Source organism: Marmota flaviventris, chromosome 5 (assembly GCF_047511675.1).
Source record: "Marmota flaviventris isolate mMarFla1 chromosome 5, mMarFla1.hap1, whole genome shotgun sequence".
NCBI lineage: Eukaryota > Metazoa > Chordata > Mammalia > Rodentia > Sciuridae > Marmota > Marmota flaviventris.
The window spans coordinates 41194172-41220023 of record NC_092502.1 but is presented as its reverse complement, the minus strand read 5'-3'; the positions used below and the strand labels follow the sequence as shown (position 1 = coordinate 41220023).

At 36.7% G+C, this 25852-nt stretch overlaps 2 protein-coding genes across 2 annotated transcripts; both read left to right on the top strand.

The window, feature by feature from the left end:
• Window positions 1-4526: 4526 nt before the first annotated feature.
• On the top strand, window positions 4527-5624 carry LOC139705758 (mitochondrial nicotinamide adenine dinucleotide transporter SLC25A51-like). The gene has a single exon (XM_071612188.1). It carries the CDS (start codon window positions 4726-4728, stop codon window positions 5617-5619), a length of 894 nt encoding a protein of 297 aa, XP_071468289.1. The 5' UTR covers window positions 4527-4725; the 3' UTR covers window positions 5620-5624.
• Window positions 5625-12601: 6977 nt separating this feature from the next.
• Window positions 12602-19896, top strand: Lect2 (leukocyte cell derived chemotaxin 2). Its single transcript, XM_071612795.1, has 4 exons — window positions 12602-12662; window positions 15459-15555; window positions 17063-17208; window positions 19690-19896. The coding sequence occupies exons 1-4, from the start codon at window positions 12602-12604 to the stop codon at window positions 19854-19856; spliced, it is 471 nt and encodes a 156-aa protein (XP_071468896.1). The 3' UTR covers window positions 19857-19896.
• The last annotated feature ends 5956 nt before the right edge of the window (window positions 19897-25852 follow it).

The window sequence follows — 25852 nt, the reverse complement described above, 5'->3', positions numbered from 1 at the left end:
AACTTATCTTACTTATCAAGCTTCTTATCTTGATAGTTCTTGTGTAGCAATAACATAATTTTTTCATGTTGTGAATATAACTTCTCATAAAAAAAAATCTTCAAAGTAAACTTTGAAAAGAGATTTTAAAAATATGAATGTACCTAATCCTTGCACGGATGATTTTAAATGTCCAATAATTACTTCCCTATCCTCTCTCCTAATATCCAAGAGAAATATTCCTGGAGCAGTTCTAGATGTCCCCAGAGTCAAATGAAATTCAGCAACTCCATTTTCATTGTTGGAAATAGGCCCGGAGGGAATTGGGCTTGGTTTCTAGTGCCCTCAGGCTCCACCGGCTGAGCTGGCTACAGGGCAGCCAACACTCCTCCACTGCCTCAGCCGCTGGGCCCACCCTCGCCCTCACTCCCCTCTGGCCCTGGCTGCCCAGTCCTTCCTGGCATGCTGGCCTCCCTCCTCACTGGGCTACGGTCAGTGCCTCGCACGCATTGCCCACTCAGCATGGGATGGACTGGGTTGTCAAACAGAGAAAGAGTGTTGTAACCAACTTTGAAAGTCATTCTCGTTGGCAGTTTCTTTTTTTTAGGAGGTATCAGTAGCAAGAGAGACATTTTAATCCCTGAACTGGCTAGCTTCGTTCCTTCCATTGTCATAGTTGAGTTATCACTGGGTTTAAGATGTTCAGCTGTTCTGAGTCAATCAGAACAATGGTGCCAAGAATGTGTGTGTTGTAACCTCTGGCAAAACTCTGACCAAGTCTGTGTGTGGTGTAATTTCAGGGTTCAAAGCTCAGTGGGCCAAACACATCTGTTTACCATGGCTTGGGGTAATCTGTGTCTGTGTTTCCCTAGGTGGTTCAGAACTGTTTGCTTTCTGTTGGTTCAAAGTACTAGCAGATGGTGAAACCGGGTGAGGAAATATGCCCGCTGTGATTCTGTAAGCATTTGATAGAGTGAAGGCTCTCTATAGACTTGTGTTTGGTACATTCTAGAATCTTAGAATCTAAAGATCTGTTTCCATTGAAAAAAAAAATTCTTAGGCTGGATTTTTAAAACAGGAAACTGAATTTTTTTTAAAAAAAATGGATTTCTATAATGACTGAGTGTAGAGTCTTCCTTGATTGCATATGTACCAAATGGGATAAAGAAAGGTTTTATTCAGAAAAGTTCATGTCCAATCTAAATGTCACCAGCGAGGATGATCTTATTTTGTTTCGTGTAAATTATCATTAGTGTCTTTTAGCCAAGAAAGTATGCCAGAGGCAGTTAATCAGCTCACAAGAGACCTTGAGAGCAACTTTAGGTAAGTATTAATAGTTGGAGCTGGAAATGTAGACACAATAATTTAACCAGTTGTTAGAGGTAAACCCCTCATTTTGACCCTCTGTTTTTAGCACAGCAAGATAGAAAGAGGGAAAACATTTACATTCTACACACATACATATGTACATTCTACCTACCCCCTTCCCATGGTGTCGTGGCCAGATGCAGACACACAGCTTCAAGTAAATCTTGAGTACAGAGAAGGGACAGGCATGCTGCTGAGTGCCTTTGATGTTATATGTTGCACCATGAAAAAGTTAGGGAGGCTTTTGTATCCTATTCCATAAGATGTCCAACTTTGTTTTAGTGTGAAAATAAAGGTTATGGATATCTGCAAAAATAGTGTAGGAAGAACTGTTGAAAATTCCCTCCTCCATACAAATAATGAGAAACTGGCAAACATTATCAGGATTGACTTTTTCAGAACTCTAGAACTGAACAAATCTAGAACTGAACTTATTATAGAAAAATGGCTGAATCTTGATAAGAAAAATGAATTTTGTGGCATTTGACTTATCCTGATCGATCCCTTACTACCAGTTCTACATTTGCTGTGAAAAACCAGTAGTCCAGCTGCAACTGGAGGAAACAGTCAAGCTGGAACTCTTTCATTCCCAAGAATTGTCATTGTTTGACCTGTTGATTCCCTTGAAGACCCACTTGAAAGGCTGGCTGCATTTGAACTAACTTGGAGCTTGCCTAGTGCATCATAGCCTCCTTTTTGGAGTGATTGCTGGAAAATAATTGCAAATGATTGATTAGCTTCACAGCTTCCTGAGGTGGCGTATAAAAGTTGGGGCAAACAAAAGATTGATCAAACAGTTTAAAAGAAAAAGTTGAGAGTGGGATGTCTAGAGGGACTCTGAAAAGCTCCTACAAGCCATGATAGGGCTGTGTGCATGGTGGGAGCTGTGCACACATTCAGGAAAGACTCGAACTCTTACCTTGGGCTGATCTTGAGACTTTGTAGAAGCAGGAAGTGAAGGCTCAGGCAGAGTTGTAAACTGCCTGGCTGAATGCTGAAGGCATGCCCTAGCATGCACCGTGAACCCACAGACTTACTGGTTTTGGTGTTTAGGGAAATCTTTGCCTAGTCATTAACTGGCCAAATGTAAACAGATACCATAATAGCCACATATGACAAAGAATAGCGACCACAGAATTAGTTCAGAGAAGTCACTGAAAAAACAACATGGAAAACAAATCTTGGAGGTTCCAGAGTTGCCATATTATACTATTTAAAATATTTAGTTTTCAACAAAAATGATAATATATGCAAAGAAACAAAAAATTATGATCCATATACAAGAAGAAAAGCAGCAAATAGAGCCCAGATGTTGCACACACTAGACAGAAACTTTAAGTCAGTTATTTTAAATATATTCAAAGAACTAAAGGAAGACTCACAGAGAGAATATTAAAGGAAAGAAAAATGATGTCTCACCAAATAGCATCAATAAAGAAACAGAAATTGCACAGTTCAAAAAGAGCCATATAAAAATTCTAGAGTTGGAAAGCACAATAAATGAAAGTTAAAAATTCTCTAGAGTAGCCAAACGGGCAGATTTGAGTAGGCAGAAAAAAGAATTAACAAAACTGAAAATATGTCAGTTGAGATGATACATTCTGAGCAACAGGACAGAAAACTCATTAGGAAAAATCAACAGACCCTCAGAGGCCTGTGGTACATCCTGAAGCAGACCAAGTACTAACACACAATGAGAATTATAGGACAGGAGAGAGGAAAGGGCAGAAAGACTATTTAAAGACATAATGGCTGAGAGCTTTCCAAAGTTGATGAAAAACATTCACCTACACATCCAAGAAGCTCAACAAAATCCAAGTAGGATAATCTGAAGACCTCGAAGGTGGGATACATTATGATGGAACTGTTGAAAGATAGTAAAAAATAGAAGACATAGGGAATGAACAACTCATAATCTTGGAGGTTCTCTATGATGTTAACAGCTGATTTATCATTAGAAACCATGGAGACCGGAAGCTACTGGGAGGACTCAGTACTGAAAGTACTGATGGCAAAAACCTTACAACCATTAATTCTATATTCAGAAACTTATCCTTCATAATCCATGTGTGTGTGTGTGTCTACATTTGTATTTCCATACAATGAACAATCTGGAAGTTAAATTAAGAAAATGATGCCATTTATAATAGTGCCAAAATAAATAGAATACTAATTAATAACTTTTAACAAATGAAACACAAAATTTGTACCTTGAAAACTACAAAATTTATTGAAAGAAATTTAAGAGGACCTAAATAGATGGAAGGATGTGCTATGTTCTTTGGGATTGAAAGTACTTAATATTTTTAAAATGGCAAGACTTCCCAAATTAATCTACAAACTCAAGTCAATCCCTATTAAATTCTAGTTGCTTCCTCCACCCCAAAATTGACAAGCTGATTCTAAAATTATATGGAAATACAAAGGGTCCAGAATAACTGAGCAATTTTGAAGAACAACAACTGAGCAGGAGGACTCAGATTCCCCAATATCAAATTTTAGTACAAAGTTGTCATTATTGAGTCTATGTGGCACAGGCATGGGAGAGAGTCCTGAATGGGTCAGTTGATTTTTCCCAAGGGTCCCAAGACAATTTAATGGGAGAAAGAATGGTCTTTTTAACAAATGGTGCTGGAAAAACTAGATAGCTCCCATTTAAAAAAAAAAAAAAAAAGGTTATTTGGATCCCTACCTCACACTATATGTAACAATCCAAAGTAGATCAAAGACCTAAATATAAGGGTTAAAAGTATAAAACCCTCAGAACAAAACTTAAATATAAATCCTTGTGATCTTTCTCAATATTTGCCAAGAGTGGATCTTAAATGTTCTTGCCACAAAAAAGTAACTCTGTAAAGAGATGAATATGGTGATTAGTTTGTAGCATTCAGTCCCCTGTGTATGTATATCAAGACAGCACAATGTACACCTTAAAGAGATATATATATATATATATATATATATATATATATCTTATATATATAACTTTTATAAAATATAACAAAGATAAAAAGGTGATGAAATGTTCTGATAATAAAAGCAATATCTGTTAATTATAAAGTATTTGAATATTTCTCCAAAGAAAACACACAAATGGTCAATAGGTGTGTGACTGCGCCTGCGCGGGCGCTGGCTCGCGGGCTCGCTCGCCGTGGTCCTGCAGGCCGGTGGCTCGGGGCGTGGGGCGTGGGGCCCGGCGCCCGCAGCCATGGGAATCCAGTTATCAACATTGACTCCAGAAGAACGAACCTGATAAACCAGTAACAATGGAAGAAATTGGGAAAGTTGCCAAAAAGCTAGCATCCCTCACACCATGAGGCTCATCTGGTGTCACAGGTTAAAAAAAATCCTTCATAAAGAAGAGAGACCTTAAGCAACATGATGGATTCAGAAGCTCATGAAAAGAGACCACCAATCCTTACATCTTCAAAACAAGACATCTCACCTCACATTACAAATGTTGGTGAGATAAAGCATTACTTGTGTGGCTGCTGCGCAGCTTTCAACAATGTAGCCATCACATTTCCCATTCAGAAGATCCTTTTTCGGCAGCAGCTCTATGGAATCAAAACCCGGGATGCAGTGCTTCAGTTGAGGAGGGATGGATTTAGAAACTTGTATCATGGAATCCTTCCGCCATTAATGCAGAAAACCACCACCCTGGCACTTACGTTTGGTCTGAACGAGGATTTGTCTTCCCTTCTCCAAAAGCACGTCAGTGCCCCAGAGTTTGCAACCGGTGGCGTGGTGGCAGTACTTGCAGGGACAACAGAAGCCATTTTCACTCCATTGGAAAGAGTTCAGACATTGCTTCAAGACCACAAGCATCATGACAAGTTCACAAACACTTATCAGGCTTTCAGGGCACTGAAGTGCCATGGAATTGGAGAGTATTATCGAGGTTTGGTGCCCATTCTATTCCGTAATGGATCCAGCAATGTCCTTTTCTTTGGTCTTCGAGGTCCCATTAAGGAGCACCTGCCTACTGCAACGACTCACAGTGCTCATTTGGTCAATGACTTCATCTGTGGAGGTCTACTGGGTGCCATGTTGGGATTCTTGTTTTTTCCAGTTAATGTTGTAAAAACTCGCATACAGTCTCAGATTGGTGGAGAATTTCAGTCTTTCCCCAAGGTTTTCAAAACAATCTGGCTAGAACGGGACAGAAAATTGACAAATCTTTTCAGAGGTGCCCATTTGAATTACCATCGATCTCTCATCTCTTGGGGGATAATCAATGCTACTTATGAGTTCTTGTTAAAGGTTATATGAGAAAAGTTGTTGGTGAAGTGCCATGTATTAACTAAATAGACCTAAGAATGTAGTTTGGTCTTATTCCTAATTGGCTCAAATATAAGTTGGTGTCACTAAAAAAAAAAAAAAAAAAAATAGGTGTGTGAAAAGATGGTCAGCATTACTAATAATCAGAGAAATGCAGATTAAAATAATGATAAAATATCACCTCATACCTGTTAGGATGGCTATTACAAAATATTAAAAAGATAACAAGTGTTGGAGATAATGTGTAGAAATTGAAACCTTTATACATTATCAGTGGGAATTTAGAATGGTTGGTCACTATGGAAAACAGTATGGAAGCTCCCAGAAAAATAAAAATGTAACCATCATGTTATTTAGTCATCCCACTTTGGGACATACATCCAAAAATCTGAAATCTGGATCTTGAAGAAATATCTGTATTCCCATGTTCATTGTGGCAATAGCCAAGGTATGGAAACAATCCAAAATCCATCAATGAATGAATAAAGTGTGGCAGATGCATATACTGGAACATTATTCATCCTTTAGAGGGAAATATTTTTTTTTAAAGAGAGAGAGAGAGAGAGAGAGAGAATTTCAATATTTATTTTTCAGTTTTCGGCAGACACAACATCTTTGTTTGTATGTGGTGCTGAGGATCGAACCCGGGCCACACGCATGCCAGGCGAGTGCGCTACCACTTGAGCCACATCCCCAGCCCTAGAGGGAAATCTTATTTACAACAACTTGGATGGAACTAGAGGACATTATGCTAAGTAAAATAAATCAGTTACAAAAAGACAAATATAATGATTCCATTTATATGAGGTATTTAAAATAGACTCTCAGGAGGGCAGAATGGTAGTTGCCAGGGACTGGAATGAGTTAGACAAGGGCAATTGTTGTTGGATGGGTATAAAATTTTAGTCATGCAAGATGGAAAAGTTCTAGAGTTTATGTTGTACAACATAGTACCTATAGTTAACAATATGGCATTGTGCACTTTAAAACATGCTAACATAGAGCTCATGTTAAGTGTTCTTACCACAAAAGAAACAAAAAGCAAAACAAAAATTCCACCCACAAAATAATACAAGGACACTTTTTGAAAGTGACAGATATATTTAGTATCTTGATTCTGGTGATGGTGTGTGTGTGTGTGTGTGTGTGAGAGAGAGAGAGAGAGAGAGAGAACTCATAAAAATACATGTATTAAACATGTCCAACTTTTCCTGTATCAGTTGTACCTCAATAAAACTAAAAAACCATGGATTAGACAATGGATTTTAGATATGTCTTGTAAAGTACAAGCAATCAAAGGAAATTAGACTAAATTTTATTAAAATTAAGAAGTTCCGTGCTTCAAAAAACACTACTGGTTAATTCCTGATGGGATTTAACTGAATGGTAACTGAAGTAGGCGCGGTGTGGTTGGAGGAGGTTGGTCACTGGAGGCACACCTTTGGGATTTATATTTAGTATCTGGCAAATGGAGAGTCTCTCTCTCTCTCTCTCTCTCTCTCTCTCTCTCTCTCTCTCCTTTCTGATCATCATGTGAGCAGCTTCCCTCCACCACACTTTCTCACCATGATATTCTGCCTTACCTTGAGCCCTGAGACATGGAGGCAGCTGTCAATGACTAAGAACCTCTGAAACTATGAGCCCCCAAATAAACTTTTCCTCCTCTAAAATTGTTCTTGTCAGGTCTTTTAGCAGGAAAAAAAACTGACCAAAATAAATGGTCACTAAGCACTTGGAAAGATACTCAGCACCATCCATTATTAGAGAAATTAAAATCAAAATCACAATGAGATACCATGCCATGCCCACCAGGATTTCTGTATTAAAAAGACAGCTAATAACAAGTGTTGGTGAGAGTGTAGATTGATGCAGCCACTTTAGAAAACAGTTTGACACTTCCTCAACACATTCAACACAGTGGTCTCATGCACCCTAGCAATTCCATTCCTAGGTCTATCCCCAAGACAGCTGAAATACATGTTCATATGAAAACATGAATGTTCATAGCAGCATTATTCATAATAGCCAAAGAAAAGTGGGCAACTCAATGTCTATCAGCTGATGGGTGGATAAGCAAAGGGAGGCATATTCATTCAATGGAATATTATCCAGACCAAAAAAAATAAAAGGAATAAAGTCCTGACACATGGGACCATATGGGTGAGCCTTGAAAACACTGTGTTAAGTGAAAGAAGACAGACACTAAAGGACTTATATGACATGATTCCATTCATAGGAAATATCCAGAACAAGTGAATCCATGGATAGAAAAGGCAGGTTAATAATTGCCAAGGGCCAAGGAAAGTAGAGAAGAGGGAGCAACTACTAATGTGTATGATTTTTCATTTTGGTATGATGAAAATATTCTGGAATGAGAAAGTGGTAAAAATTGTATGACTTTATGAATAGATTTAAAAGCACTGAACTATGTACTTTAAAAGAATGCATTTTATGGTATATGAATTAAATCTCAATTTAAAGACACACATTTAACATATATAATGGTTCTTTCTTTTCTTCTTGCTCCATCCCCAAATTCTAAAGAAACATAGACACCCTGAGTGACCCTGCTTATTCTGTGGCTTTGTGTATTACGTGACCTACCTCCAGACACTCACAGTTGAAGGGCGCAGGCCCAGGGACATGAGAAGAAATCAAGGAGCCAGAGATTCACGGTTCCATTTAGTGACACCCAGGGGGAAACATTCTCTATGCCATTTCTTCATGGGAAAAGAAATTGATTTGACACGGGACCACAAAACTGGTTAGAAAAGCTCTTACAAATCTTTGCTTTTTTTGCTCCCGTTCCATATTCACTAAAACACTTTCCTAAGACTTGTAACACCAGAATGTACATGTATTCCACCATTATAGAGGAATCATTTTAATCCTATCATCTATTACCTTAGAATCATCTATCTATGATCTACCTACCTACCTACCTATCTATTATCTACCATCTATCTATCATTTCTGTGCTCATTTATTTGGTCTCTAGTAACTTTATGTATTGTTCTCCTGGAGTCTGAGACTGGGACACAGAAAACTAAGGGCTGGTCTCTGAATTAGGTAAATTCACCTCCATCAGAGATGGCCAGTAGATTTGAACCTCAACACATTAACATTTCAGAAATGTTCTGTGCTGTACAAGATCCTGGGGACATGTATACATTTAGTTTGACAGATTTCCATGCTTGATTATTAATGTCTATTTTGGACAGATGATACCACCATGCATGAGAGATCGGGTTTATCACATTCTCATGTTCTGCATATGTGCCAACCAGACATAGATAACTCTCCTTCAGGGTCACTAGCCAGAAAACCTCTAACAACATCTCCCCAAATTAAAGTCTGCATTATACATGGAACAAAGTTGCCCTGCATACACAGTATATGTTTTATAAAGGGCTAAAGCAGTCCACTTTCTGTAGCTTATGACTTAATTTAAAATAAATCAAACCTAATGCCCACTCTGCTGCAGGGGTCACAACCTGGTGTCTGTTACTCATTCCATCAATAAAAAAGAAAATAGCTTGCTGAAAAAAAAAAAGCTTCTTTAGATTCTAGAATAAGTCAACAACCCCATATATTAGAAAACATAGGAATGAGTCTATTCCCTATGTAAAAATTTTTTTTTGTAATCAAATCCTCTCTTTCATCTCCAAGAATGTTGATGACCTATGTTTCATATTTTTAATTATTTCCATTCTCTCTCTCAGCTGATGGTTTGTGTTTGTAGCAGGATGCAGAGTGGGCCAGGTAGACGAATGATTTACATGTTTTCAAATCAGGGATGGAAGATACTAAACCAGGGATGATGACTGAGCTAAGGCTCCCACTAGCCAAAACTTGTGCATTATAACATCTTTTCTCTCTAACCATCATTATGCAACTTTAGTAGAGTGGTTCTGGCCTTATTTATGGTTTCTGAATGCATTTGGTTAGTAAGTCAGGGACTTAACACAGCCTACTGTTTCTAGGTAGGTTCTTCCCCATGAACCCCAGGAAGAGGAGAAAGGGAGGGAGCCAGGTGTGTTTGGTCAGGTCACCCAGGCCAATAACCCTTTGCAAAGCACATTGACCCCATCCTTTTCACAAAGGCTAGATCAAAGATCCTAGAGATCAAAGATTGGGATTTCCATACCCTCTCACATATTATTCCCACAGTTAAGTAAAACCAAAATGGTTTTATGTAAATATGTCAAATGGAAGCTCCAGACATGCCCAATACTTTACTCTTCTGCTATTTAGTAGTCTGTTAAAAAAAGACTTTAGTTTTTTCCTGCATTTTACTTTTAGTGCTATGCTCTAGTTGAAGTCAGCACACGTTTAGTAAAATACTGATACCCTAAGAGACAAGTTAAAGAGAAATAGATCTATATTTATATCTCTATCTATCTATCTGCTTTTCTTGCAAATTTGTGTGAGGTATATATACATATACATAATGGTAATGGTGATTTGCTTTATATTTTTCTGCATTTTGGTGTAATTTTTGTAATAAGAATGTGTCACTTATATCATAACACTCAATATAACTACTCCTTAAAAACCTATAGAGAAATTAAAAACAAAATGACACAATTAGCCTTAAGAGAGGAAAAGTAAATGCTTTCTTGGCCGATGGCTTAGCAGAGAGATATAACTGAAATAAGAAAAACAATTGACCAGATACATGGCTGCCTATCCAACTTATACTATCAATAAGTTTGCCTATTTCCAAAAATGCTTGCTTTGTCACTTTGATAGGTGAAAAACTGTGCCTCATTCTGGCTTATGACTGTTCATTATAAGTGAAGTAGAACATATTTTCAAATGCTTCTTGGTAAGTTGTATTTCTTCTTCTATGAAAGTCTACTGATATCATTTGCTTATTTTTCTATCAGCTTCCTTATGTCTTTGACTTTTCTGCTTTAGTACTGGAGATTGAACCCAGAGGCATTCTACCACTGAGCTCACATGGAGCCCTTTTACTTTTTGTGACAGGGCTTTGCTGATTTGCTGAGGTTGGCCTTGAACTTGCAGTTCTCCTGCCTCAGCCTCCCAAGTAGCTAGAATGACAGACATGAAAGGCATGTACCATCAAGTCCAGCACTTCTTTTACTTCTTAAGAATTCTCAGTATCTAAGGGAGATGAGTACTTCATCGGTTATGTCATATGTGTTAGAGGTATTTTTCACAGATTATTATTATTATTATTATTATTTTTTTTGGTACCAGGGATTGAACTCAGGGGCACTCAACCACTGAGGACACATCCTCAGCCCTATTTTGCATTTGATTTAGAGACAAGTCTCACTAAGATGCTGAGGCTGGCTTTGAACTTGTAATCCTCCTGCCTTAGCCTCTGGAGCTGCTGGGATCACAGGTGTGCACTACCGCGCCCATTATCTTTTTTGACTCTGAGTAGAAAACTGTTTGCCTTGAAGAAGTTTTTTTGTTTGTTTGTTTTGTTTTTTAATTTTATTAACTACAATACATTAGCAAATGGTTCTTTTATAGCTTCTAGGAGGTTGGACATTCTTTGAAAGGCCTAACCTATTCCAAGACCATTAAAAATCTTTCATTCAAAATTTGTGAATTTCTTAATATAAGGTTTCCCTCCCTTTCTTCTTTCCTTCCTCTCTCCCTCCCTTCACTCCTCCCTCTCTCCCTCTTTTCTTTCTCCTCCTCCTCTTTCTCTGCCCCCTTCTTCTTCTCCTTCCTCTCCTTCTTCTTTGTGTGTCTACACATAGAAGTGTTCGGTTCATAATTTTACACTTATAGAAAAGTTGATAAACCAAGAATTCTTTTTTAAAATTAAATTGCATTTTTATTTGTTCTAATTAGTTATACATGATAGCAGAATACATTTCGATTCATTACACACAAATGGAGCACAACTTTTCATTTCTCCGGTTGCACACGATGTAGAGTCATAACACATGTGCAGTCATACATGTATCTAGGGTAATTATGTTCATCTCATTCCACCATCTTTCCTGCCCCCATGTCCCCTCCTCTTCCTTCCTTCCCCTTTGCCTAATCAAATTTCCTCCACCACATTATGGGTCAGTATCCACTTATCAGAGAAAACAGCCTTTAGTTTTTTGAAATTGGCTTATTTCACTTAGCATGATGTTCTCCAACTCCATCCATTTACCTGCAAATGCCATAATTTTATTCTTTTAATGCTGAGTTATATAACATTGTGATTCTTTATGTTTATCACCCACCTTCCATCAATGTTACCATCTTGTGATTGATTTTTAAAAAACACTTTAAATTTGACATGTGAAACTTAGTTTGTGTTGCTGGTTTTTCTACTTCCTTTGACCTTGAAAAGTTATTTTTGTGTTTATTAACCAATTTTATTTTGTAAATATTCTATCATGATAATTTCATCATCTTTGGACCTTGGTATTTTTCATGTAAATTAGCGTGAGAAGTATATTTAAATATGTTAATTTTTGTTACATACAAATTCAACTTTTCTATCTTGAAAAAAAGAGAGAAACGTTTGGTTCACTTTGATGGATGAATCAAGATTTTACATCTTGCCAGATTTTATCTCAATAATATTTATGGATGACTTAGCTTCTCCCTAATAGTCCGAAGTGGTACTTTTATCCTGTACTACATACTGTGTGCATCTGTGTCTGTCTCTGAATACCATTTTATTCCCATAATTTATGCTTTTTTTCAGTACAGTGACTCAGTTCTGTGACATTCAATGTGTTGATATTCTGCACTGTCCACATTATAAGCCGTGAAGGGTGATTGAAGTCCTGGGTGGTGCACACTCTAACTGGCACTGTTGGCTAGTGTTGCATAGCCCACCATCCCAGCCTCAGCGGCATCGCACGACCATAGTTATCGCTCACACTTTTATGGGCTGTGCTGGGCTGGCTCACTGGGTGGCCCTGCTTCATGTGGCTTTGGTCTTGTTCTCAGGGCAGCAGGTTGGGCTGGGAATGTGCTCCTCGCAGCAATGGCAGAACACAAGAAGGTGAGTGTGAGGACAAAGGCCATCAGGGCCCAGGCCTACGAATGTGCTCTCACCTCTGTTCCACTTTACTGGTTAAAGACACATTGCTGACCCAAAATCCAGGGTTGAGAACATCCCCTCTCACCCTGATGAGACACAGCAAGGGTGAGGATGCAGAGAGGGTGAAGATTTGGGGCCACAGTCCCAACCTTCTACAGCAAAATATTTACTTAAATGAGAATGTTTCCACAGAAGATTCTAGGTCTCATCTACTTATAAGGATTGAAAAGGGCTGCTAAGGTATATTTGAAACATACAGAACACTGAAGTGCACAGAAAAGTACAAAGAGAACTCAACATCTATGTATCTGTCTTCAATAATTAACAAATTAATATTTTCCCATATTTGCTTCTGATCTTTTTTCAAAAATAAAATATTTTAGAGTTTAAATACTCTGTATATTCTCCACAGTTTCATTTCTCTCCTTTTTTGTTTATTTACAGTATATGCGATATTCATGAATATTAAAACTTTGCTATTGGAATAAATGTCAGAATACAATATGTATACATACTACTAAAACAACTGTTTAATTCAGTTGTACATTTAGAGATATAACTGTGCTAATACATAGAGATTGTCTTTATTTAAACTGGTACACTCCATTATATGACTCTACCATAGTTCATATATCTTTTCTCCTACTGATGGATGCTATGCATGTTGTATCCATCTATTACACAGATGAAATCTAACTGACATCTTAATAAAAAAAAACCCTAAGGGATATATGGAAGAATATGTTATGAAGGGTCATACATTATTAATGATCAATTCTCTTCTGAAATATGTGCTACTCAAGAAATGAATAAAAGATTTACAGATAGTAGTAAATATGCTATTATTCACATATATATTCTCTTCCCAACCACAGCCACAAAGACCATCAATCTGCACCTAGTCTTATTATTTCCTGTTAATATTTAGTCAGTATTTCCAATAAAGCTGGCTGCTTCTTCAGATCAAAGGCTTTTATATGGTCCTACATGTCAAATCACTATCCATGGGATATTAGAAGTTGGTTTGTTCCATTCTATTTTCTGTGTCTCACACCAAATTAAAAGAAATCAGAGAGACAGAATTATAAGACTAAAGAGGCCGAAAATATTCATTCAAACTTGAATATTCTTCAAAGAGAGCGTGGGGGCAATTCTAATTAGAGGAAGAAACATAAGGGAAGCAAAAGCCAGATGTTTTCCACAAGGGTCCTCCTTTCAGCGGCTTTGATTTCCACTGGTAAGTTGAAAGTACAATTTTTAGAACTTTGGCTAATTTTTAAAAACTTATTTCCTGGGCAGATTTAAAAATCATTAGTAGCACAATTGCAAAAGAAACTTATGTATTAGTTACTAAAAGTGGGATAGGAAAAATAGATGTTTTTTTGGGGGGTTGATGATCTCTAATGTTCTAGTTCTTTCTTTCTTTCTTTGTTGTTGATGTAACTTTATTTTATTTATTTATATGTGGTGCTGAGGATCAAACCCAGTGCCTTATATAGGCAAGCGCTCTGCTACTGAGCCACAACCCCAGCCCAATGTTCTGGTTCTTTAATGAAGGAAAACTACAGTGGGAGTGGAAAGACTTTCAGAAAAGCCTTTCAAACTTGATCTATGATTTAATTGGGACAAAACAGAAAATGAAAAGTTTAAGAACTGGATTTAGAAAATTCCTGATATAAAGACTGGTGTGGATTGGTACAAAAGCAATGCACCCTTAATGTTCATAGCAAGAAAGAAAAATGAACAGATTAATAATTGTCTACTATATGTCTCAATTCCGAAGGATAAATACTAGTTGCAGAAGTAATGGTATTATATATCTGGATCAGGGTGTTGATTACCTCCAAGGTGGAAGACTTCTGATGTCTATGTTTTAAAAGTATATTAAAGAAAACACTTACTGACAATATTCTGTAGCTTCTTTTCCTAGTGTGGAGAAAAATGTCTTTAAAGAAAAATCAATCATCAAATTTACAGGTTCTTGTTTTTGCTTCTGCTTTTGTTAGTTTCAAAGTGAAAGGCTGAGTTTGCTAACTCAGTTCTGTGAATGCTAATATTAAAAAATCAGGAAATTTAATTCAATTGGCAATTTATCAAGTGCTTACTAAGAGACAAGTTGCACTTAAAGTTTGCACAAAGTACACTGAGAAAGAAAATTCCATGTTTTTCTTCCTCATAACTTTTCATAGAGTTGCTTTTATTCCCGCCCCTCCCTCTCTTCTGACCTCCCTCTAGATGAAATTGCTTTGACATTTTAGATTATTTCTAGAATCTTCTTCTTCCATGTCCACAAATATGACAGATTTATTTAGTGTTGAATAAACTTGGCTCGTTCAAGTATGTTTTGCCCTTAATTCAAACATTTGCTTGGATTTGATTATTAGAACAAACCATAAAGCAGCATTTCAAAGTTCTTTTAGAATTTCTGAAGCTGGTTCTTTGAGCTATGTTGTTTGCTTGTTTTTACTTAAACATAGTGGTCCCCATGCCAGGTAATTAGCAAAAAAAATTTGAAAAGTACAATTTACACCATTTATTAGTGAATAATTTGAAACAAGTTATAATGATGAAGCTTATACATAAATAAACACTTTATGTGCCACATAACAGAATTCTGTGGCTACAGAAAAAGTCAGTTTTACATATGAATCAGGACACAAAATTCTGTAAGAAAGAGTCTCCCAGAAACCACAGAAAGTTAGGCAAAAAGTGTAGTGAAAAAGACTTCTTAGCATCCCTGGGAGGCCATAGGCAAATGGAGTCTGGGGAGATCTAAGGCTTTCGTGGTTCTCCTTTTCAGCACTGGCTGGGCCATGGGCTAACATATGTGCAGGCAAGCATTCCAACGAGATCCGGACATGTGACAGCCACGGCTGTGGACAGTACTCTGCTCAAAGGTATGGGGTTTGAAAATACCCACCAGTCTCTAGCTACTCACCTCTTTTCTTAGTGTCCTTTCCCATGTTTCCTTGAGGGCTCATGAGTATCCCCCTTCAGGCAGTCTAAAAACCCAGAGACGTGTGTGTAACACGACGGTCTTTGGAGCAACTTCTAAGAACTCTGCTTTAAGTAAGGGTTTTGAATGGGGGAAAGATTACAAAATAAGAAAAAGAGAAGGGAATAAACACAATGTTTCCCTCTCAACCTCTCTACACATTGATTTTTCTCACCTGGCTTCCCAAGGGTGAAAATCAAACATTGTATTTTAAAGATAAGGAACTTGAACTGAGGTACCAAAGTGTTAGTCTCATCAAATCCAGTTGGAGATGGTGAAGGTTCTGCCTGAATTCAAGCTTTTGGATTCTTTTCCACCAAGCCCATTATAACTGACTCAGGCTCTGGAATTTGAATGTTAGAGGCTGATCCCAAGCAGGCAAGAAAGTGTCTCAATCCATTCCAGACAACGAGAAACTGAGCTGTGCTGTTTGTGAACTCATGAATGTTCAATAACACATACTACCTGGGAAGAGGTGGCACTGTCTGAGGTAATAGCCATGTGTCCAGTTGTATTTGTGATCTCCATCCTACTTGAAGCGCAACTCTCACTTTTTCAGATGCTAATTACAAAGCAACCTCAAATACCTGAGATAGGGCTAATATGGGAAATATGGGAAAATGGCCTCTGGACTGCCAAAATGAGGATTCAGTTAAAATCTTAACTTAATTCTAAAGTTTATACATACTGGACCTATACCACAACAACTTCTTGGTTCTTCACTTGGATCAATGTTACTTTACAGATAATTCTAACAATTCTGGTGAATCTAATTGCTTGGCAGTGATCTATTGAAAGGAGAGGAGCCTGGAGGGAGCAGGCATAGTGAGAACAGTGGCAAGCCCGAACTGAGGGCTTGCTAGAGACAGACTCAAGCAACCTCACAATCTGGAATCATTTTGTGTTTGTGCTCCACGCAGTTTAACAAACCCAGGAGGCATCAGTCACGGCATTAAAATACCACGTGCAATAAATGATGTTTACCATGACTTGTCACTGAGAGAGAAATAAGACTAGGGTAACATGTGATATTTTTATGATAAGTTCTCATAAAAAGACAACTCTTTTCTAAATGGTCTTGAAGAGGTCAAGCCATAAAACTTATTTACATGTACTGTCTCATTTCCCTAAAATGCCATATAATAATAATAGCTAATATTTGTTTAAGACTCACCATGTATCAAGTACTATTTTAAATGCTTTAATCTTTACATCATGGTTATTATGACCTACAGGGAGAGAGGTTAAAATTTGGCTAAACAGAGTGAGGAATCCTAGAACATCCCAACATGTTTTGGCAGCTTCAATTTTAGATACCCTAGACTGGGAATAGTGGGCTGAAACCATGTTCGTGGGCAATAGTATCCTAGGGCAGCTACTCAATCTGCTGGACCTTCTTTATATCCTAGAAATCAGAGACCTCATCAGGGCGTGGATGTCCTGTGTTCTGATGGATCTACCGTGTATGCACCATTCACTGGAATGATCATGGGCCAGGAGAAACCTTACAAAAACAAAAATGCCATTAATAATGGTGTTCGGCTCTCTGGAAGAGGTAAGAGGGTGATGCACAGACCTGGGACCCCTACCGATGCTTATTTACTTAATGTAGGTTTCATACATACTAGTTTTGTACTTATTTCAAAATTATAAAACCTAGGACATAAAGGATATAACAAACCAAAACAGCTGATGCATTTCAAAAGTGTTCTAGTACCTTCCCCCAAAGCTTCTGCTTTATGCACACATTCCACCAAACTCTATAGCTCATTGAAGGGGTTTCTTTCTGTGGCTTAAGTAGTTTTGCTTTAAAAAAAATCTATTAATCATAATGGATAGAAACTTTTATTTACCAGTATTTTTAAAAGTTGACATTTCTGAAAGATTTTAATGTGAAATATTTCCAGAGGCTTTTATAAGTTCTAGGTAAAGCAGGTCTACTGGTACTCCAGACATTGGATTTGTTTTTTAATTCTTTCAAAGTATAATATACATGCAAAAAGGTGCAAAATACACAAACATACAGTTCCGTGAATTGTTGCAAACTTGTATTACATCAAGACAGAACTTGTCCAGTCTCCCCAAAACCCCTGTGTTAGCTATTGCTCAGTTACTGCTCCCAGAGAGGACAATTGCTACCCTGGCTTCTAGTTTTGCTATTTTAGAAGATTGTATAAATAGCTACCCTAGAGGTTGAGATAGAAGGATCCCAAGTTCAAGGCCAGCATAGATAACTTAGCAAGACACTGTTTCAAAATAAAAAATAATAAAGGGTTGGGCTGCAGGTCAGTAGTGGAGGGCCTCTGGGTTCAATCCCCAGTACAGGGGTGGGTGGTGTGGGGAACATAGAATTAAACAGAATGCACTGTTTCCTGTGGGGTTTCTTCCATTCCACATCATACTTGTGATGATGCTCTGTTTAAATCCACGTTCACTCTTCCTCATGAGTGGCATTCCATTATGTGCATATACTTGTAGCTTCTCAGCTATTCTTTAGATGGGCATTTGGGTATTTTTCAGTTCTAGGTGATTGAGAAAATACTGCTAGGAACTTTCTTGTACCTTTTAATGAATATACATATGCATTCCTACTGCAGGTGAGATCAGAGGATATTCTCTCACCAAGGTTGTGAGGGAACCACATCTTTGAGGAGCTGTTTGGTGGCTGTCCTCTGCAGGCCCCAAATGACAGCAGAAGCAGTTGCCATAAAACTGGGTTCTCTGAAGAGGTGGCACTTAAGAGCCACAGTAGTCAGCATGGTCACCTAACAGGCAGCAGTGATGAAGCAGTAATTCAGATTCATCTGAACCTCAGAGATTTGTGGTATTGGCTCATTTATCATGGTAACACCAGAACTGAATGGATGGGCAGCCTATTGGAATCTTGCTCTTTTTGAGAAAATATCTAGATCTCATGATCAAAATTCTGACTTTAATCATCACAATAGTGGGTTACAATCTCCAGCCAGTTCCCAGACTTGAGCCAGTTCAGTCCCAGAGCCCCTTCAGTGAAAGAGAGTAATTTTGTATACTAAATCTTCCAAATGCATTGTGTATTTTATGCTGAAGCCCATCTTAATTCAGACTAGCTACATGGCCAATGCTGAATAGCCACAAGTAGCTAGTGGCTACCATATTGAATAACAAAATTCTATATAGCCTTTTTTTTTTTTCTTCTTGGCCCACTTTGACCCAGTTGCACTTAACAGAGTAATATGTTCAAGTCTGCCTTTATTAGTGTATTTCTATTTTTCCTTGCATATCTGTAGTCTTTGCTTCATATAGACGATTTCTGAGTTACTTAACACATGAATGTTTGTATCTTACTTATGAACCCCTGGCCATTACCAAATTACACTATTCTCTCTAGTCTTGTTTCAGTGCTTCTTGGCCTGAATTCTACTCTCTGGTAATAGGAACATAATTCTTGCTTTCTTGTTGCTTCCATTTGCTTAGTGAATCTTTGTCCAGTACTTTATTTTTAGCTTTTTCTATTCTTGTTTTATTTCACACAGCATAGAATTTGGTTTTACTTTTCAAGCTAATAGGAAATGTATTAAACAGACAAGCCCATTCACACTTACAGATATGACTTATATATTTAATCTCAACACTGTCATATTGTTTTATAAATATTGCATTATACTATTTCTCTACTTGGTAGTTCTTTTGTTAAGTTTTTTTTTGATATTTAGAAGTCTATATTTTTATTCCATAACCATTTTTATTTTTGAAGTCTAATAATTTTATCAGAATATGCCTTGGAATAATACTGTTTGGGGTCAATTTCCCACTACCTCATGTTCTCCTGCTACTGTTCTTCAATACCTCAATTAGAGTTCATTTGAGTCTATTCTCCTTTTTGCATATTGTAATTTTAGTCTTTTTACAGAATTGTCATTTTCTTCTATTCCTCCCAAGTTCATTCAACTGTGTTTCTTTTTGGAAGTCATTTGTCCATTTCTGTTCTTATGTTTAAAATGTCTGACTCAAGGCTATTGAAGTCCAGATAATAACTATACTTATTTTCTTTTAGGTTTCTGTGTCAAAATTTTCTATATTAAGCCAATTAAGTACAAAGGTTCTATCAAGAAGGGAGAAAAACTGGGAACTCTTTTGCCCCTGCAGAAAGTTCATCCTGGCATACAGTCACACATACACATTGAAAACTGTGACTTAAGTGATCCTACTGCATACCTGTAAGCAGAAGACAAAGACAGATCTTCTAAATAGAAAGCCATCTTCTGAAAAACCTGGATGCATATCTTGCTTCTCAAGAAATATGTGTTCAATCAGAAACATGATAAATGCAAGAAAGAAAACAATTTTGATTTTGACTCAGTTACTTTGATGTTTGGGTATGAACTAATTTCTGGGGGGCTCTCTGATCTTTCTGTAATCTTCAGGATCTTGGGTGGTTTAGGCTTCTCCATCCTGAAGACCTAGGATAAAAAAGTGAATTCAAGCAGTTTTCACTGTATTTTTTGACACCTTTGAAACTAGACTCTCTTCTGTGTGAAAAGTGAGAATAAGCCTGAAGGTCTTTCTATGGCATAAGAATGAAGAGTAGCTTATGATGCTAGCTGTGGTATATGCTTAATAAATATTAGTTGAATAAATTGGAGGCTTCTTTTGAGTTGAGGTAATAAAGATTTCAGCAGTACCCTTAGGCGTATCAAACTTGGTACAGGGAAAGCTGCTTATACATGTAAGAAAGGATATGCAGGTTCACATCCATGCTTTTCCATGCTATAAGTAACATATTTCCCAGGTAATAGACAATGGCATATTCCAGAAAGAAACATTCTAGGTGTCAGTGAAGCTGCACTTCAGAGAGTACTATACAAGAGAGATGAAAGCCTTTATCTGAAGCATCTTATGGTCAGTTGGCCTTATCGAGTCACATGCCTTATCTGTCACATCTACTTATTTACATGTTACTATGTATAATTATATTATTATATATCTATTATTCTACCTCAGTTATGTTGTGAAGTACAAAGAGGAAACAGTATCATACAAATGTCCAAAGGACCAAATGTAATTCTGGCTCCCTAGAAGTAAATTAGTCAATATGAGATGTGGAATTGCATTAATCATTTTGGAAACTTTCTTCATAGATTTTTGTTAAAATTTTTTTTTGAAATATAGAAAACTCCAGTAGAATAATTCCAGTATTACATGTAGAAATGTTAGAGGAAAAAATAATTAATTGAACCTTATCTCTGGAGAAATCACTCCATTTGTGTACTAGGTCTATATGTTAGAATGTTCAAGATATCACTATTTGTCAGAGCAAAATCCAAAACAGTCCAAATGCCCTTCAACAGTGAAAGAGATTTTTTTTTAAAAAAACTGTGACAGCTACAGAATAAAATATAATAATCATAATAAATAACACCAATTAACAAAATAGATGAATTATAGAAGTAACAATTTTGAGAAGTCAAAAAAATCACAAAGCATGGTATGGTTTTTATTAAGTCAAAACAAAATCAAAACAAAATTTCTAAGAACACATAGAGAGGTAGTAAATTAAAAAGGAAAGCAAAAATATAATGAACACTAATTACCTTAGGACTAGGTATAGGAGAATCACATAGATTTTAGTTATTAACAATACTGCAGTTTTTCATTTGGGGGTAATTTCATGGGTTCTTACTACTATGAATGATATGTTATAGAGGCAACAGGACACTTCCTGTTCCTAATTGGCCAGGAAGAAGCCTAAATGATGATTCTCAGATAGCTGAGAATTTATGCTACACAACTAGCACTTTCTTGTATTCAGTTAAATACTTTCCTCTACTGTGTTATAACATTCAAAACATCTAATATAAGACCAGTAAGTTAAGAATTTATTTCTTGCTTGAAAAGAAAAACAACGTATCCAGTAGTGTCTAATTTGATGATCTCCCTTATTTATTTCCTTGGTACTCAATAACTTTAGGTTGTTTCCAGAAATCAAATTTCTTCCAAAAGATAAAATTCGTGCTCCTATTGAAGATACCAACAAGGAAATGGCACACAGTTTTTAAAGGCAATTTTAGAAGAGCCTTTAAAATATTTGAACCATGAAATTCATAATCACTCTTCCAGATAATCAACCTTCTGAGGTAGTGAAGAGGCAAAACATTGCTGGACGTAGGTACTGCTTTTAAAACCAAGCCCACCTGGAAATAAACTGCTTCTCCAAAGTAGAGCAAGAATGCCTTCTGCCCAGCATGCAAATATGTTCAGTGGAAATGCAAACTGTAGACTCAAGGATTTCTTTCTTAGGAAAAATTGGAATACAGCGCCCTCTGGTGCATTGTATCAAAGTGTTTATATCCCCTTATTTTCTGATTTGGATGTCACAATGTTTATTTAACTTTAGTTAAAGTTCAAATGACAGTGGAGTAGTAGTACTGAATAACTTAATTTTCCTTAGTAAAAGCGACTATAATAAATACTTCAAAAACTGGTGTCAAATACTACAGATTCATAAGGTGAATAAGATAAATTTTTATTTAAAAATGTTTTGAGTGAGCTGTACAAAATTAATTAAATAGAATAAGTGATCAATTTATTCAGTTATTTATTTTTGGCATTTAAGTAAACTTTTTATTGAAGTATAGTGTACATAGAGCAATAAGTTAATGAATTTTGATGACCATGAATGTACCATAACCCCCAGTGAAAAATAAAACATTATCACCATCCCAGGAGCCCCTTTTTCTCTCCTCCGGTCACTTCCCATCCAAGAAAAATATCACCTTAATTCAAAAACCATATACCCACATCTTGTTTTTTGTTTCCATTTTTTCCATGTTTTTTATTGGTGCATTATAGTTGTACATAATGATGGATTTTTTGGTTACATATTCATACATGTACAAAATATAACAATATAATTTGCCCAGCATCACTCTCTTCCCTCTACCTTTCTTTTCCTTTTTCCTCTCTAGTTTCCACATATAAAACATATGCTCCTTGACCTTTTTGAGTTTGGCTTATTTCTCAACATAATATTCTCACGTTCCACCCATTTTCCTGCAAATGACATAAATTCATTTTTCTTTACGGCTGAATAAAACCCCATTGCTTATATATACATTTTTTAATCCATTCATCTGTTGATGGAAACCTAGGCTGGTTCCATAGTTTGGCTAGCTGAACTGTGCTGCTATAAACATGGGTAGGCATATACCTAAGTGATCAGTTTATAAAGGACAGGCCTACAGAGAGAATTCTCACATCCTTTAGATGATGTTTATCATACTTTTTGGCTCAAAAGCAATACAGATACACTTAAAAAATTTGCCTGCCTATTGACTCATTTCTCTGTTATTTTATACAATACCAATGAAACAAATGTCCACAAGGTAGGAAAAGAAAACACAAAAAGAACCCCCATTCTCTCCATTTACTTTCTTGCCCACAAAATCATCCAAATGATTCTAAAATTCTCTAACAAATGCAAAGAAATATTTTTAACATGAACAAGTATGCTTACAGGACTAAATGTTTTTCAAAGACTAAAGTTTGAAATCTAATAATAAACTTATCATTTATCTAGAATTCTCTAATCTTAGATAAACAACTTTTCATAGACTTCCAAAACATATGGCATGCTTTCATTAGGTAAAGCATTAAAATTTATACTTTCTGGCCTTGTTTTGGGCTATCTTAAAATCTTTTTCTTTTCCATTTATATTCACTCAGTAAACTGGATCAATCAGGGGAATTGATATGAGTTGGTGAACTTAGATATCTCTTTTTGAGTTTTGCTCTGAGGTTCGTTAGAGTGCTTAGTTCACAAGGCTCACCAGCAGGCCCCTGAAAAGCTCCAGTTAGGGCATAACTTCTCATCACATGTGAATAAGTCAATGGTACTCCTTATCTCTGTGCTTGACCACTCTCCTCTAATACCTCTGTTTGCTTCCTTAGCTACCATATAACCTCACCATACCTACAGTATTCTCTCAACCCTCTTCCAGTATGACATGTTAAAGCAATACAAGGTGAGACCAGAGGTTTATCGCTGCAGTATCCACCATTACTCTGATCACTAACTCCATCCTAGTCAAGCCCTTCTTCCTTCTGCCTGCTTCCTTCCCTCTCTCCCTCCCTTCCTTCCATGCTAGGGGTCTCTAGTATCCAGGCAAATGCTATACCACTGAGCCACATTCCCAGTCCTAAAGCTACTTCTTTTGTGGTTCTGTTACCCTGATCAGGTTCTAAGTTTCCTATTATTGGCTGCTTCTGTACTTTCTGGAAATCTTAAGTTATAGAAAGACGATCTGTAATAATAACACTGTTTTCAAGAAATTGGTTTTATTTTTTATATTTTTGGTACCAGGAATTGAGCCCAGGATTGTTTAGCAACTGAACCATATCCCCAGCCTTTTATTTTTTATTTTGAGACAGAGTCTTCTAAGTTGCTTAGGGCCTGGCTAAACTGCTGAGGCTAGCTTTGAACTTGTGATCATTCTGCCTCAGCCTCCTGTGCCACTTACAGGCATACACCACCACATACCCAATTTGGTTTTATTTTTTAACCACTAAACTCAGTTCCACTGACACTTACTGATCAATCACTCACTAACATAGCACCCACTATCCTGAGAGAGGGGTGAATATGAGATGCCTGCCCTTTAGAGAGTTCACAGCAAGGCAGACTGTGTAATAATGATGAGAGTATAAGAAAAGTCCTAAATTAAGGAATATAAACATACTACTTTTAAAAACCACCATTTACAAACCACAAATGCATTCTAATTGCTAAATAGGCAAGAATATTTAAATTTTTATAATTAAAGATATTCAAATGTAAATATCTGGTAAACATTTAATTTTCTTTTTTTTAAGTTTAATCAATTTCTTAGAAACTTAAAGACACTGGGGATAGAAAGCAGGGAAACAAATTTGAAAAAGAAAAGTACTTAAGTAAAGTTTATTGAGAGTCTACTATGTGCTAGCTAGTACGCCAGATGCTGGGATATAACAGTAAGGAAAAAAAAAAATACAGTGGTCTTACACTGATGGAGTTCCCAGTGCTATGTAATAAATGTGTAATAGTCAGACAAGTAAATGGTAAATGACACTGATAAATGCTGCTAAGAAGAACCACAGAAGTGTGAGGGCATCCCCAACCTGGACCTGACCTACGGGCATGGAGAATGGGCCAAGTGTTAAGGAAGGCTTCTGTGAGGAAGTAACATTAAAGAAAGATCTGGGGGAGCAGAGGGTAAGCCAGGTGGACAGAAGATGTGCAGACATCTTGTGCCTGGAGGACAGAGGACAGTTAAAGGAACTAAGAAAATGGCAGAAGGATCAGGGGCAGCATGGTGGGAGATAAGACAAAAGAAGTGGGGAGGAGCCACATGGTGTAGGTCATTTTAAGGCTACATCTTCATCCTAAAGACAATGAAGAGTTTTAACTGTGCTGTTAATTAAATTATGAGATCACTTATGCAAAAGAGCTGGCATAATCCCAGATCCATAACAGAAGGCCAGGCTGATTCTCCTTCTAACACATCCTCCAAAACTTACTTCTTTATCTGTGAAATGTACTTAATCAACTAACTATCGCAATGTCTTTTTTCTTTTCATAGTATCATTATAAAAGGCATCAGAATTATTTAATTTTAATCTAATGCCAATTATCTTCCAAGTTAATATAAAGTAGAATTCAAATTAGAAGTTGTTTACTGACTCACAAGATGATCTTACAGAGTGCTAAAATTTTTATAAATATAATAAATTAAACTTCTGTATTTATATTTTGATTTTACTCTAATTTTTCATACTAAATATTTTGTAAAATGTATTAGTACCAAGAGGAACCAGATACAATTAAAGCAATATGAAGTGTAAAGTAAAAGGCATAACTGAAGAGATACAAGTTTAACATTATATATTTACTTAGTAAGCTAAAATATGCCTTCAAGGAAGGGGAAGAATCTATTCAGTTTTTAGCCCTAGCCTATCAACAAGCTAATCTATAGTGTCTATGCTCTGTTGACAAAGATTTCTGGTTACTGACATTTCTTATACTTTTTCACATGATTCTGCAGCAATCCAATAAGACAGTTTGCAAACAATAAAATATTTAACCTAAAATATTTAGGCTACGCATCTTAAAGTTTACATTTGCATAGACAGAAAGCAGCTAATCTTATTGATTATTTAAAATGTTCAGAATCTTTGGTAGTTGG

Bases quoted from the DNA above. Each gene is read 5' to 3' on its own strand.
- LOC139705758 (XM_071612188.1), top strand. From the start codon at position 4,726: ATGATGGATTCAGAAGCTCATGAAAAGAGACCACCAATCCTTACATCT.
- Lect2 (XM_071612795.1), top strand. From the start codon at position 12,602: ATGGCAGAACACAAGAAGGTGAGTGTGAGGACAAAGGCCATCAGGGCC. The intron at 12,663-15,458 runs GTGCTCTCACCT...TCTCCTTTTCAG, and splicing joins CAGGGCCCAGGCCTACGAAT to CACTGGCTGGGCCATGGGCT. The intron at 15,556-17,062 runs GTATGGGGTTTG...TTTATATCCTAG, and splicing joins GGACAGTACTCTGCTCAAAG to AAATCAGAGACCTCATCAGG.